Here is a 16,052-nt window from a genome sequence, read left to right as displayed (position 1 = left end):
TATTACAGGAACCCCCTCAAAAAAATACCCTACAGCCTTACTTTTCAGGTAGCAAGAATCCAATTGCTAGAGAACCAACTCTAGGTTTCTAATAAACACAACAATAGGTAGCATAACCTAGACGAGATGAGCCAGTTGCCATGGAAGTGCTTCAGTCTTTTTTTTTTTTTTTTTTTTTTTTTAAACAACAGACAGTCCATTCTCATCACGCTTGGTTGAGTAGGGCCCCAAGCTGAATGGAGCTGCTTCTCCTCCTCCTCCGGGGCTCCCTTCCAGGTGAAAACATCAGGCTCACCTAACTCTTTTCCTTGCCTGGAGTCTGGTCTTCAGAGACTGAGGCCTTATCCGGCTCTGACTCCTCTCTCTTCTTCCTCCGCTCTTCCGCCCTGGCGTTTTTGTGGATCACAGCTTCCGTGTAGGTGTGAATGATGTCATGGGCTGCGAGAATGTGCTTCCGCTGTGCGTTCCTCACTGAACCAGAGCAACAGGACAGGTTTTACTTTTCTGCTTGAAACCATCCCCCAGTGTTTTTAAGATAGGAGTGAAAAAAACCTGTTAATTTTCAAAACATACATTTTCTGCTTTGGGTTAACTGTACTCAATTAAAATGACCCACTGTGTGTTTTAGAAGGGTATTTCCTTCCTTCCTTCCTTCTTTCCATCCTTCCTTCCTTCCTTCCTTTCTGTTTTTTGGTTGTTTGAGACAGGGTTTTTCTGTGTAACAGTCCTGGTTGTCCTTGAACTCACAGAGGTCCACCTGCCTCTGCCTCCCAAGTACTAGGATTAAAGGTGTGTGCCACCAACACCTGGCCTTAGAAGGACATTTTCTAAAAGGAAACCAGACCTGCTATCTTTTACATTTGAAGTATTCTTCAGCTGTGGCACTATTGAGAGGTAATTGGGTTATCAGGGTTCTAATTTCAGCAATGAGTTCATCGAAATGCCAAATCTAACCTTATAGAAATTAATTGAATTATATAGACTTTGGATCTGGTTAATTTTGGTGTGTGATATTTTTCATCATTGAAAGTTTTTTTAAAAAAAAATAATAAAAAATTATATAACAAAGAATCTATTGAGTCACAATTGCATGGACTATAAGGTGGGGTCTAGTAGAGGAAGTAGATCATTGGGAGCCTGACTTTGAAGAGTACATCTTGGCTCTGGGTCATTCCTTTCTCATTCTCATGGTGGGGCCAGGGCTTGAGCATCTTTCCTCAGCTACACTTTCCTGTCCTTCTTCTGCCTCACCAAGGCCCAGAAACAACAGAACAGCTAAGACAATGAGCTTGGAAGGTGGTCCTGGGTGCAAATCCTATGAGCATGTATTACTAAGCTTTTGTGCAGACAATAGCAAATGCTGAAGCCCTTGGGAAGGATGGGTGCTCATGCTGATAACGATGGTGATGTTATCAATCTGCACTTGTCCTTAATTTGTGCGAGACACTGTTTTATGCAGTTGACGTGTGATCACTCATTTAATCCAACCATAACCTTAAAAGAGAATATTATAAGCAGTCTTATTTTTAGAAGAATGTAGACACAGGGTGATTAATTAGGTAATCTGTCCCAAGCCATACAGTTAGCTAGTTAAGGACAGTAAGAAGTACCATGGGCTGGGCATGGTGGTACATCCCTGTAATCCTAGCACTAAAGAGGCTAAGGCAGGAAGATTGCTAATTCAGGGCCAGCCTGGACTATATAATAAATGGGACCCTCTCCCCAAAAGGAAAATAAAAAGTACCGTGTATTCTTTGGGGTATCAATTTCTTTACATGGGGTGATTTTGCAGAGCAGATCACCCCACTTTTCAGTAATATGGTTGAAAAAGCAGGGCCTTTGGGACCACATTGGTCATGACTCAACCCTGCTAGTTATTTGTTTTCAATCACTAATTTCCTTGACAGAAAAATGAGAATACACCTATAACTATTATAAGAGATTAAGATACTGTGCAGTTTCTAATGCTGAATGAACTACCCTGACCTTGGCGTGCACAGTGAGGTAACCAGGCTAGGGGGAGGTTTCAGATGTTAAGAGTGCCTGCTGTTCTTCCAGAGGACCAAAGTTTGGTGCCTAGCACCCATGTCAGGCAGCTCATAACCACCTGTATCCTCCAGGGGATCTGATACAGTCTTCTTGCTTTTGTACACACACACACATACACACAGAGAGAGAGGGGGGAGGGGAGGATAATATAAATCATAAATCTTTAAAAGAATAAGACAATTCCAAATGGCCTATGAATATATCTTAGTCTTGGGTAGAGAGTGCGTGTAAAAAGTACAGTTCTCTTAGTTGAAAAGAGAAACAAAGCTAGGTGTTGTGGTGGTGTTCGCCTTTAATGTCAGCACTCCGGAGGCAGAGGTAGGTGGATCTCTGTGAGTTCAAGGCTAGCCTGGTCTACATAGAGAGTTTCAGGATAGCCAGAGCTACATAGAGAGACTCTATCTCAAAAATAAATGAATAAACAAATAAATAAATGAGAAGTGAAATTTCCAAGTGTTCATTCTCTGCCTATATGTAGAAGGAAATTAACGTAAAATATAAATAAATTAGTGTTATGTAAAAATCTGAGGACTCGCCCAACCTGCCCACTCACAATTAATTGCCTCTGGGTTCCCAACATTCACTATGCCCCTCCAAATCTTTTTCCTTAGGCCCAGAAGGAGATTTGAGAAAGATTTTTAAAATCATTTCATCTTTAAATTTTTATATGTATGTGTTATAGGTATGTGCTCATGAATGCACGTTCCCTCAAAGGCCAGAAGTGTCAGATCTCCCAGAGCTGGAGTTACAGGGGGTTGTGAGCCACCTAACATTGTGACTTCTGCTCCTGCTTCCCAGAGGAAATTGCAAACTGATAAGTACTGAGCCCATTTTTTTTCTTCCATCTCTTTCAAATACCCTTACAAAAGGTGCCTCTAAAGAAGGCCTAATATTTACCATTAATTCTCAAGGATCTTAAAAACATAGCAGCTATAATATATTTTGCTTGGTCTGAATGGTTAACTCTGCCATTATGGACACTGTAGTGCATGGTGGGAGCCAAGCCATCTTTTGTGTGTACGTAGTTTTATGAAAACATAACACACACACACACACACACACACACACACACACACACACACACCCTGCTGTCCAACACTTACACTGCTGGGAATCTAAGGACAGTGGCCAGGATGTGTGTAAATATACTGATTACAATAAAATAAAAACACAAAAGATACCGTAAGCAGACTAAACTGTTGAGGGCTAGAGAGTACCTGTTTTAAAATTACGCTACCATGTGTATGTAAAACATCAACATTCTTTGATCTAATTCGTTGGAATCTCACTAGTCTTTTTTTTGTACAAAAACAATCAATGTGTATTTATTTAATATACATTGTAAGGGCTCAAATAGACTTAATTTAAAAAAAATAAAAGCAAAGGAAGTGAGCACAAGACTCACTAGTCTTTTGTCCTTAATCAATGTCACGCTTTTCTAATTCAATCTCTCCAGAGGTTTTTACAAGCTAACTGCTTGTGTGCTGTTGTTCCATGGTGTCACCATGATGACATTCTTCTCTGGGATCAGACCTGGCCTCCACAGTGTGAGGGTTCTGAAAGAATCTTTTTCTTCTTCTTTTTAATATTTTTATTGTTATTATTTTAATTATGTGTATGTGGGCTGGAGGATGTCCATATGAACGCAAGTGCCCACAGAGGTCAGAAGTGTCAGATCCCTCTGCAGGTGATGTTACAGGAAGCTGTAAGCCACCTGCTGAGGATGCTGGGAATCAAACCCAGGTCCTCGGGAAGAGTAGTCTGCACCCTTAACCACTAATCTATCTCTCCAGCCCCCAATCCTTACAAATCCTTTTCTTTTTTTTTTTAAAAGATTTTATTTATTTATTTACTATGTAAACAGTTATCTGCATGCATGCTTGCACACCAGAAGAAGGCACCAGATCTCATTATAGATAGTTGTGAGCCACCATATGGTTGCTGGGAATTGAACTCAGGTCCTCTGGAAGAGCAGTCAGAGCCCTTAACCTCTGAGCCATCTCTCCAGCCCCCCAAATCCTTTTCTTTTTAAGACATACTCTTTCCTTTTCTATTACTTAAAAACACCATTGTTTTAAAACAGGCTGTTTTTGATAAAGGGCAAATTGAAACTGTTATACTTAGATGCTGCCCTAGGGAAACACTACAGTGACCCGGGAAGCAGCAGAGTGTCCTTAGATGCTTGGGGCACCCCTGCTTTTCGGTACACACCATTTCTGAGCCCTGCCTGCTGAAGGCTGCAGCTGTGTGTCACAGCTGGGAACTTGAGAACTTCCTGTTAAAGAAGGTGGAGTTTGACCCTCTGCCAATCTGCCTGGATCCGATCCTGCCCCCTGCTGAAGGTGGTTGGGTTTTTCAAAACTCCCCACACCTTTGTCTAGAATTACAACCCTTACCTTTCTCTTTGACGAAGTCTTTTTGCACCTCTGGGATGAGAAAACTGTAAACCAACTCGGCAACAATCTCCTCTGACTGAAGATATGTTCGACTGGAAAACAGCAAACAAAAACAAGCAAACAAGCAGATAAATAAAAAAGGAACTCCTGGTTTCTCTGCTTGGGCTATTGATAGACACCAAGACCTGCATGGCCTGCGTAAAAAACTCCTCAATGCTGTAGGGAGCCGTCCCTGCAGTCTCCATTACAAGATGGCGCCTGCCGGATGCAGGCGCCATCTTGTAATGGAGAATGCACGGACGGCTCCCTACACAATGCCACCATCCCCTTTCCCTTGATTGGATGATCTGAAAGAGCACATTCCTGGAAAGCTTGTTTGGCTTCACAAGTAATAAGAATAAATAAATAAATAATTAGAATTCGACCCTGTCCAGCCTGCTATGATGCACATGTTAAAAATTCAGCAAATACTTGGAAGTCTAAAACATTGTGATTAAGTCCAAATAATGTCAAATACATATGTCTACTTTGCTTTTATGTTCTTATATTGTGAGGATGTATAGGATGGAAATAAGCCAGAAGGATAGAGGCAAACTGAGAATCAATCCCCAGTGTTCTTACCAAGACGGGGATGGGCATGCTCAGTTCCAGTGAGTTATGCTAGTAAAACAACGGACACCAAAGCATGGCTTATATATTGCTGGTGGGGCCTTAAGTGCCTAAAAGATTATGACTGAATAACAATAAATGTGTCGTCATCCGTTTCACAGCCTTTTCCCATGATGCCTACATACCGGTTTTCCATTTCATAAGCGATGTCATTGATTTCATCAGCGATCTTCTCAATTTCTGCTCTGGCTTGTTCTTCCGCAGTACTCTCTTCAGTGTTCAATATGATGTCTTCCAGATAGGAGGTTACCGTACTTTGGTGAACTTTAATCACCTGCAGAAATTAATATGTGTGTGTGTATGTGTGTGTGCGCGCGCGCACGGGCGCGCTTAAGAATTTCTACTGTAAACAAGACAAAACCCGCACAAACATAGCTTGATGATCTCACAGTCATTAAGTCACCAGTCTATTTCTCATCCATCTACCTATGCTGTCTGGGCAGCCCAACCCATTTAGCCCATCCCATAACTGTGGGTCCTACTTAGATGCTGGTAAAAAGCACTACAACAAACGCTGATCAATAACCTGGTTTGGACTCTGGTTGTTCTTATCAGTTGTGTGGCGTGGCTAAGCCACCCAACTGCAGCAGAGGCTAGGGAATGTTTCCCAATACCCTGTCTCTTATCTTCGATAACCGGACCTCTGGATTTCAGCCGGGCAAACAAGTACCTAGGACTATATTTCCTAGTTCCTATAGGGTCTAGTCATGGCCACATGACCAAAAGAACACTGAGGTGATATGAACTTCTCAAAAAGGTTCTTATAAAGGAAGACTTAGCTTTCCCCCTTTTCTCTTCCTTTTCTCTCTTTTTATGTTTTATTTCATGGACACGAAACCTTTGATGACAGTAGTCACCTTAAGTTGCCACAAGGGCCACATTTTAGAGGCTGCAGAGCAGAAGGTAGAATGATCCCAGGTCACTGAAGGATTTACTGAATTATCATTAATTTCATTTGGAAGATTTCTTAAAGTCATGAAATAGAATGCAGAGCATATACATGTTCAATATAATGAATTAGGATAAAAACCAGTGTCCATATAGTTGCTGCTAGTACCTAAGAAGGCCATCGGATCCTTCCTGACCACAGCCTGTTTCTACTTTCATGACCATCATGCTGAGTTGTTGTAGAGTATTATTTTAAGGTGTGTTACATTTGTTTATACTATGGAACAATTGCTTAATGATGTAAAGAGGTGTTGTTTTTGTTTATGCTGCATTTGTTTGACTCAAGAGAATAGGAGAGAAGACATCAGGGGCCAGCCACCCAGCCACCCAGCCACCCAGCCAGCCACGGAATGAGAGTGAAAGTAAGATATACAGAAGTAAGAAAAAGAAAAGACCCAGAAGCAAAAGATAGATGGGATAATTTAAGTTAAGAAAAGTTGGCTGGAAATAAGCCAAGCTAAGGCCAGGCATTTATAAATAATAAGGCTGTATGATTTATTTGGGAGCTGGGTAGTGGGTCCCCCAAAAGAGTAAAGAGTAGTAAAGAGCAATCAAAACAATCAACACCAGCGAGTGCTTACTTAGCTTTAGAATTTTGCTCTCAAACTATGTAATCTCAGGCAAAACCAATTAGCCTTGTTTGTTTCATACACACATATGCACACACAGGAAGTATCGCAAGCATCAACAGTGACATAGAACATTGGATACCTGGGTTATAAAACTAGAGGTGTGGCTGGGTGTTGGTGGCGCATGACTTTAATCCCAGCACTTGGGAGGCAGAGGCAGGCGGATCTCTGTGAATTCGAGGCCAGCCTGGTCTCCAGAGCAAGCACCAGGACAGGCTCCAAAGCTACACAGAGAAACCCTGTCTCGAAAAACCAAAAAAAAAAAAAAAAAAAAAAAAAAAAAAAAAAAAAAAAAAAAAAAAAAAAATAGAGGTGTGGGGAGTTCAATACCGGCCACACATGTGCTTGCACAAAGTGGTCCTTAAGTCAGGCTGAGAATGTTGTTAACTCCTGTATGTCCTTTCCAGATGTGATAGGAATTTCTGCCTTTTCCACTTGGCTGTCCCAAACTAAGTTTCAGCTGAATTGTACTTCCACCCCTGACCCTCCCCCTCTCCACTTACACTTACGGCTTCTGGTTGCATAAGCCATAGACTATAGTCATCATTCTTGATTTCTTATTGTGTCTCCCTTTGGCCATAATTAATTAGCAAGGGCCCATTCTTGGCCTCACTTGCTCCCTTCATGGCAGTTCTAATTCTATAATTATGCACATGTTTTGTGTTATTTAAATTGCCTGTGTCTTCCCTCCAGAGTACCCATAATGCCCTTGTATTTCCTAGTGTAGAGTGAAAACTCTGCATATGTGCTAAATAAAATGAAAACAGAACACAAATCCCATTTTATGTCATGAAATATGCGTATGATTTTGGGAGACATCACAGTATGAGATGTCTTTGGTTAACCCTGGCTCCCTCAAGGCCCCAGAGTCTAGGGAATTAACATACACCCTCCATCCCACTTGCCTCCATAAATATCTGGTCCTCTTGCTGTATGCGCCTCTGCTCCACCTGCCTTCGGCCACTCTCTTCCGCCTCCCGCATGCGCCGTTGGCGCTCAGCTAGCATGGCAAAGGCATGGATCCTCCTCTCCTCCTGCAGTCTCACCAGCTCTTTAGACAGAAAGTCAAACATGTCTGCCAGCACTCGTCCTTCCAGGTCACCTAGATGGTTTTCAATGACTGACACCTGGAAAACAAAAAAGGCTGTAAGGATGAGCGCCTCTCAGAGCAGTGCTTAGTAAGTGTCGTGTGACTGACTCAGAGCGACCAAGCAAGGCTACTTCTTGCTACCACAGCCTTGACTGGGAATGATAGGCCCCAGTGACCCCACCCTTTACTGAAACCTTCTCAGAGCGACACACACACACAATGTAATTTTTCTCAGTTTTATGCAGAAAGTCACACATGAAGGAAAAAGAGAAGCTTCTCGATAAAGATAACATTGGATTCAATTTAATAAAATAGAACTATCTAGAAATTCACTCATGAGAACTTTTAATTTTTAAATCCATGGTCTTCTCCTACAAGCTTGAAAAGCTTTAAAATATTGAATAGCATGAAAGTGGAAAACCTTGGTAATTTTTAGACTTTTTAATAACTTCAAAGCTATTAGCAATCACCTTTGAAACAGCCCCAGATAAAGCTTAAATGCCCGTGTATCATTGAGGTAAAATAAGGGGCCCATGGAGTGCTCGGCCAAGAGTAAGCCACTGATGTGTGGACATCGTGTCCTGGCTTTCGCACAGAAACACATTTAAGACCTGCTTCCCTCCCCTGTTCCCGCCATAAGGGACATTCTCCCTTCTTCCCACCATGTGCTGCTTTAACACTGATGGCTCTGCTCTCCTCTGCTCTGCGCCTTCTCTGGTTTGTGTCTAAAGGGAAGGAATATTCTCAGGTCTCTGGCAATGAGGTCACGCTGAGGCTGTCTGTCAAGAGCAGTTGTTAGGCTAGCTCCCTCATCCACATCCTGCACATGTACTTTCAAGCCCTGAAGTTCAACATTGTTCTTGTTTGTTTGTTTGTTTGTTTTTCAAGGCAGGGTTTCTCTGTATTGCTTTGGAGCCTGTCCTGGCACTCACTCTGTAGACCTGGCTGGCCTGGAACTCACACCTACCTCTGCCTCCTGAGTACTGGGATTAAAGGCATAGTCACCAACGCCCCGGAACCTTGTTTTTTAACTGGGGCACTGGAAAGGGTGAAGCTAGGGTTCGTCACTGCTCACTCATGTATCAACAGTGGATACTCAACCCAGAGAGGGTGAATTCTCTCCCTGTCTCTGTAGACTTGAGTGCTCCCACTTCTAGGGTAGGGGTGGGTGCTAACCTCAGGTCCACAGATGCCTTTTCATGTCCAGCCTCCTTCCTTTCCAGGAAAGGTAGCCAGAAAGGTTCAGGTAGGGAAGTGCAATTTGAAAGTGAAAGGGCTTGGGAGGTATCACTCCTGCAACTGTATCATTAATTCACCACAAAATGGAATTGTGTTTCCTCAAGTTTCCCACGGAAATAGAAAAAGGTAAAGAGAGCAGCATTGCTAAACATGTGCAGCACATTGTCCCTCGGACCCCTGTGCTGGGTACCTTAATAAGACCAAAGTTAAGCAGTCTTTGGAGGAGTGATGGTATTTCCCAACAGACCTTTCCATCTCACTTGGCTGGCGTGAATGCCCACTGCACAGTTGGCTTAGCCCCAGGTGCCTCAAAAGGCCAAGGAGGGCATTTTCCCCACCCCACCTCAGGGTCTACTGCTTTTGTGGCTTTCTACTCCCTGTCCAAACATCTCCAAGGCTCCAGGACCACCAGAATCAGACACCCCAGGTCACATTATCTTCACATTTCACCAGTCCTACTTTTAGGTGGCATGGCTTGTGGCTTTCTTACTGCCTCACCTCCGACCTTGTAACTCCCCAGAGCCCACTGAACATCAATGGCATTGATGTCATATAAAAACATAAAGCTGTTGCCATTCCCAAGTTGGTTATTACTTGTGCTCAATTCCCATATAGCATGAGAGTTGTGTGTGTTTACTAAAAGTAGGTCAAACAATGTTGCAGTAGGCACACTACTTTAACACTAAATTGTGCAAATCGATTCATGTTTAGGTTTGGTTTACAGATGTCTGGGAACAGGAGTAAGTAACTACAGTGTAGTCATAACACTAAGAGCAAGCACAGAGAGATGAATGCTGGGTGGGGTGGGAGATTTGCTGTTGTTAGTTTTTGTCAGACAGCAGAGCAAGAGAACCTGACAAAAGTCACCAAACCTTGTGAGACAATGACATATTTAATGGGTGGTTTAACCAGCAAGAGCAATTCACATGTGGTTCCAAAATTCTGCAATAAATGTCAATGTTTTAAAAGAAATCTCATACTGTACTTTTCCCATGTTACTTTTTCTTCGTTATTCATTTAGTGATTCCACTAAGCCCAGGCTTAAGGGAGTTCAGCAGCATTACTCAATGTTTAGGAAAGCATTTTTTTTTGTTTGGTTTTTTGTTTTGTTTTGTTTTTCGAGACAGCTTTGGAGGCTGTCCTGGAACTCGCTCTGTAGACCAGGCTGGTCTTGAACTCAGAGAGATCCACCTGCCTCTGCCTCCCGAGTGCTGGGATTAAAGGCGTGAGCCACCACCGCCTGGCTAACGGGAAAATCTTAAAATTGGAAAAAATCATTTGTTTGGTTTGGTTTCAAGCTTTCTGTTTTTAAGTTAAGACAAGAGCAACCTTTCGATTCAGCGAGGGCACGCCGCACATCATATTGTGGGCTGTTGCAGAATGCTGGGTGCCCGGGCTCTAGAGGCATTTTTAGAATCTTTTCATCTAATGTTATTACAGTGTTGCTTATTCGACAGTAACCACCCCTCGAGGGGAGGGCGCAGCAAGCTGCAAAGGGCGCAAAGGAGAGAACCTTTTCCTCATGCAGGTTCCTCTGCCGCTGCAGGGCCAGGGTCACTTGCTTCTCCGCTTTCTTCACTAGCTTGTCATCCTCTTGCAGGGCATGGCTGGTGCGCAACTCCAGGATCAACTCCAGTCGTTTCTCCTTGCCCTCAAACATCTGCACCAAAGCAAAGATTTGCCTGTTACCTTGTGCCAAGTCTGCAAGGGCCACACAGTGAGCTGGGAGGCATGTGTGAGTAGCAGATTCTGTACCTGCTGTTCAGCAACGAGGACCCCCCCCATCCCATGCGCCTTCTGTGGATGGGTGCAGGTGTGCATGCATGCACGGTGTGTGTGTGTGTGTGTGTGTGTGTGTGTGTGTGTGTGTGTGTGTGTTCACATGAGTTGCTCCACCTCCCAAAGACAAGGTAGCAACTACAGCAAAACTAGAGTCCTCTGCTCAATTCCTGTGCCCCCTGTTAAATGAAAAAATAAAAATCTGTAATGGCACTATTCAAAGCCAGTTCGCTTTTCCCGATTTTCCCATGAACTAGTCCCATTAGCACACAATCCGTTGTCTGGAGGGAAGGGCAAGATTGTCCCATGGACTGAGAGGACAAAGTACAGCATTGAGCAAGGTGTTCACCAGCTGCCCTGGAGCCTGCACAGTCTGTCAAGACCTGAAGCCCTCCGGAGGGAAACCAAAAAAGAGCTTTGTGTGTTTAAAAGTGAGGTGTGCCTGCTGCAGTGGCAGAGATGATGATCTGGTCAAAGCTTAAAGTCAGAACCAGCACTGGGCCTACCGGGTGTTAAGAGGACATCCCTCAGACTCAGATTGCTTCCCTCTAAAGTGAGATTTCTGATGGGGAAAACGAAATGAGAGGATATCCACAAATGATGTGGGCAGATAGCAGGGCTTCGAAACTCTAACAGCTTTGTGTTTACAATCCAGATAATGCTCACTGTGGAAGCTCAAGTAATTGTTTTAAGACATAATAGGAAATTAGGGATCCCTCTTGGGCTGTAATGCTCTGTCAAGACTCAGCAAATCTGGGGAGCCAGCAATTCCACAGAAGAAGAAAGCAGTTCACATAGCCTGAGTTACAACTGTGGCACACAACAGGCAGGAGGTACCTCTCATCTTGACCTTGTGTGACCCAGATGGACAAGGATGGCACTGGGAGAGAAAGAGAGTTAATTCTAGAGTACAGCAGAAGAGGAGAGCAGGGGGCAGTAGGGAATTTGCCTCAGCAGCAAGTTCAGACACAGTTTCCATCGTCCGTTGTCGAGGGAGTGGTCTGACCTACGCACCATGTTCTGTACAACTCTGCCCCGGAGTAATTTCTGCAAGTAGATCACAGCCATCTCTATCTCTCCTTCCTCCTAAAGATACAAAGGAGAATCAGCATGAGGACAGCAGCTGCCCAAGCAGCAAACATTTTTTTGTTTTGATTTTTTTTTTTCCGAGACAGGGTTTCTCTCTATAACAGCCCTGGCTGGGCTGGAACTCACTCTGTAGACCAGGCTGGCCTCAAACTCACAAAGACCCACCCACCTCTGCCTCCCCAGTACTGGGATTAAAGGCATGTGCCACCACTGACCAGTGCATCAAACATTTTTTTTTTTTTGAGGACCTATTTCAGGCATACGACTGTGGTAGATGCCAAAAGAATTGAAAGAGAACTACGATGTGGGTCTGCTGTCATCAAACACACAGTGTCTCAAATATTACCTACTGTGTCATTAAAATTCATCATTTTTATTATGAATAACACACCATTACAAAGGCCTAAAAGAAAGAAATGATGGGACTGCCAAGCTAGCCCTGCACATGGAGCCCCTCCCAGCAAGATCATTCTGAATCCACAAGTACAGCTAATAATGTCCTTTAACAATGGGGTTTTCATGTTTGCTTATGAGCAATGAAGAGAGTAGCTAGAACGAGTGCTTTCCACATGAGTTAGCTAACGTGGCAAAGTCAGAATATAGTGGGTAAGACTCATCAGCTACAGAAACTGATTTATGGTGTTAGGAAGGGGGTGGGGGACTGTTTTCTTCAGGGATGTAATCCCTGAGAAGTTAGTTTCCCATGCTCCATTACATGGCCCTGTGCCGTGCATTTACCAGACTCGGTGGGCTGAAAAAGAGCACATGCGATTGGGAGGAAACCATGGTGGAGGAGGATAAGGGAGGAATTAGAGCAGACAGAATGGAAGTCCTGTCACTACATTATATGCATGTAAAATCAGCAAAGATAAACCTGGGAATGTAATTAAGGCCTCTGGGTGTAAAGGCAAGCAACAGGCAACAGGGCCATGGAGGAGTGTAATGAGTACCCAAAGGTATGCACAGAGTCTGCAGGGGACACTTTCTTGGCTCAGCCGTGGGACAGGCCAGTCGTTCTCTCTTCGGGGTCCCCAACAGAAGAAAGTGATAGAACCTGGAGACTTCTCACCCACTTGCCGTGATCTCCGAATGTGCGTGGCAGCCATCTGAATGATCCTATTACCTTGGCCTCCCCGGTGCTGAGATTACAGGGGTATGCCAGCATGCCCGGCCAGATTATCACCTTCTCTGTCTCCCCTCCCCTATCTCCTCCTCTCCCTAGTCCCCTTCCTTCCTCTCCTCTATTTTTTTTTCGGGGGGTAACATATATGGAGGTTACTTCTAATAGCTATTTTTCATTCTTTGTGTCTTGACTCTTGAAAAGACTGAACATTTAGATTTCATATGAATTATATTTGTATGTGTTAGATGTCTGATATATACAAATTAAGAGGGAACTGGCAGTGGGTGGGTGAAGAGATGGCTCAGTGGCTAGGGGCACTGGCTGCTCTCATAGAGGACTGGATTTCCATTTTCAGCACCCACATGGTAGCTCACAACCATCTGTTAACTCCAGTTCCTCTTTTGCCCCCCCCATGGTTAATGTATACATATGCTGTACAGACACATGCAGGCAAAATGCCCGTACACATACAATAAAAACCAAATACACCTCAAAAGAAATGTAAAAGAGAGGGAACTGGTTTTGAGACACTAACACTGCTAGCTGTATTCTTTTCTAACTCAAACTGCTCTAAGCATGAACTGACTGCAGTCCTGAACTTGGTGTTCAAGTGAAAGTCTCAGACTTACATATGAACTCATCTCCAATGTGGGGGTTGGGAGCCGAGGCTTGGGAAGAGGGTTCTTTTGCAGGAATCGCAGAGATTTCTTTCCTTCTAGAACTTTCTTCTTCTTATCCATCACTGCCTGAAATAAACATCAACAAATGCCATCTCTTATTTCTCTATCCTCCCCCAGTGCCATATCTAGACTGTAAATCTGGGTATCAATCCAAGTCCCTATGTCTATATTCAAGGTTAGCCAAGAAAGTTCTGGCTGGGTTGCATGTATTTACCACCATGTGCTATGACATTTCTAAGAATTCATTAACCACTGAATAAACACGGCATCTATTTTAAATATACATTAATTAATTCTGTGTTGTGTGTGTGCATGCTAGAGTGTACATATATTCACTGTGTGTGTGCAGAAGCCTTCAGAGGTCAGAAGCAGGAGTCTGATCCCTTGGAACTGGAGTAACAGGTGATTGTGAGCACTGAATCCTGATCCTCAGCAAACCAAACCTGGGTCCTTCTCAAGAGCAGTAATTGCTGAGGTATTTCTTCAGCCCCTACCTGTTTTTGTATCAGTTTCCATCAAAGATCTGTGGGATTTTTTTAAAAAAAAAGGTCCTGTCCTGTGTGCACATGTGGGTAAGTCCAAGCTCCTGCTTTTACACGTTACTAATTTATTCTTTTTAAATATCAAAAATAGGAGATTCTCCTGTGTAGCGAGTGGTTAAATTTTTTTTTGTATATCTTGCTGTTACAGAGGATCTGGAGAACATTAAACAGAATCTGTCTCTAACTGGAGAGGGACCTTCCCTTTGGTCTGGATGAATGTGAATTAAAAAAAAAAAAAAAGCAGCTCGTTTCCTGGTGGTAGAGTGTGTGTTCTGTATTTTTGAATCACCTTTTATATCACCTTTTATATCACCAGAAGTCTGTTAAAATTATACATAAGGTTAATTTCAGCAATTCCATTTTAACTATAGGAAAATACTTTAAATTTAAAAGTACCAAGTTCTTATGTCGTGATTTAAAGCCAAACCTTAGTTAATTTTTGTCATAAAATCATTTTTGCAATGTATTTGTCATAAAAACACAGGCAAGTGATGTTTAAAAACAATACAACAGTAAAAGTTGAAACTGGTAAACATGTACACAGTTTAAATGGAATTTAGCACCTCCTTACTGTAATAGACAAAAGAACCTCTGGATTTGTCTAAAATAAAACTAAGCAGTGAATGACATGCACTCTGGGCAGCCACTGCTTGTGAAGCAGTGAAGACACAGCAGTGGGAAGGTATTAACATGCCAACAGCTGGGGAGCTCAGAGAGCAGAGCCCTGGGCGACACCACATGAAGTCACAAAACTGCATCAGTCATTCCACAAAACTGCATCAGTCGTTCAGGACTGAAGGTCGGCAAGGATGTGGGAAAATGGCCATTTGTATGCACTGGTGAAACATGTTTATATAAGAAAATTGGGCAATAGTCATCAAAATGATCAATGCACACCTTGTGGAGTAATCTTTTTGCACACTGTGAAGATGTGTCTTTGCCTTCTGATTGGTTTAATGAAGAGCAAATTGGCTAATAGCTAGGCAGGAGGTATAGGCGGGACTTCCAGGCACAGAGAGGACTCTGGGAAGAAGAGAGGCAGAGAAGACAGCCAGGTGCAGAATGAGTTGGACACACAGAATGAGATAGAGGTAAAAGCCACATAGAAGAATATAGATGAATAAAAATATGGATTAATTTAAGTTATAAGATCTAGTTAGGAACAAGCGTAAGCTATAGGCCAAACTTTCATAATTAATAATAAGTCTCTGTGTCATTACTTGTGAACAGATGGCCAAAAGAAAAGTCCATTACAGCACCCAGGCTGTCGTCCAGCAATTCTGTGTCTAAGAACATCAGTCCCATATCTATCTACCAAACAGTGCAGGCAAGTCACTAGAGCACTGGGCTCGGTGCAAAAAATCTACAAACAGCCTAAGTATCTACTAGGAAGGGGGCTAATTCCATATTTTGACTGCATACAACAATCCATCTTTAAAGTGTAAAAAGCAGTAAGATATCTGTTCTGGTGATAGTCAGATGGATAGATATTCAAGACATAACTTTAAAAACAGAGAGCAGAACAGTGTGTTCTGTATATTTATAACTTATATAAGAAGCTTAGGGCTTAGGGCTGCAGCTCAGTGATAGATGTTTGCCTGGTGCGCATGAAGCCTGAGTTCAATACCCAGCACCAAAGAGAAAGAAGTTTTCAAAGGTGCCTATGGTGGGCTGGGGAAGTGCTCAGTCAGTGAAGAGCTTGCTGAGCAAGTATAAGGATGCGAGTCTCACTTCTAAAGATCTATTTAAGAAGCCAAACACAGCATCTAGCGGCATAGCAGTGTGCACCTGTCATCCTGACCCTGGGGAGGCAGACACA

The 16,052-nt window shown here is 43.1% G+C and overlaps 1 protein-coding gene across 1 annotated transcript in view; it reads right to left on the bottom strand.

Moving 5' to 3' along the window:
- Window positions 1–295: 295 nt before the first annotated feature.
- The window catches only part of Cfap91 (cilia and flagella associated protein 91), a 39,532-nt gene continuing 23,775 nt past the window's right edge, over window positions 296–16,052 (bottom strand). Inside the window, exons 8-14 of the mRNA XM_035444120.1 lie at window positions 13,641–13,757; window positions 11,814–11,885; window positions 10,534–10,680; window positions 7,597–7,818; window positions 5,240–5,388; window positions 4,446–4,537; window positions 296–471 (exon numbers count right to left, since the gene is read on the bottom strand). Coding sequence (XP_035300011.1) covers window positions 296–471; window positions 4,446–4,537; window positions 5,240–5,388; window positions 7,597–7,818; window positions 10,534–10,680; window positions 11,814–11,885; window positions 13,641–13,757 — 975 coding nt within the window. The remainder of the gene's footprint in view (window positions 472–4,445; window positions 4,538–5,239; window positions 5,389–7,596; window positions 7,819–10,533; window positions 10,681–11,813; window positions 11,886–13,640; window positions 13,758–16,052) is intronic.

The sequence above is a fragment of the Cricetulus griseus genome, chromosome 4 (genome assembly GCF_003668045.3).
Source record: "Cricetulus griseus strain 17A/GY chromosome 4, alternate assembly CriGri-PICRH-1.0, whole genome shotgun sequence".
NCBI classification, from domain to species: domain Eukaryota; kingdom Metazoa; phylum Chordata; class Mammalia; order Rodentia; family Cricetidae; genus Cricetulus; species Cricetulus griseus.
The sequence above is the reverse complement of the archived record's forward strand: the minus strand, read 5'-3'. Positions and strand labels throughout refer to the sequence as shown.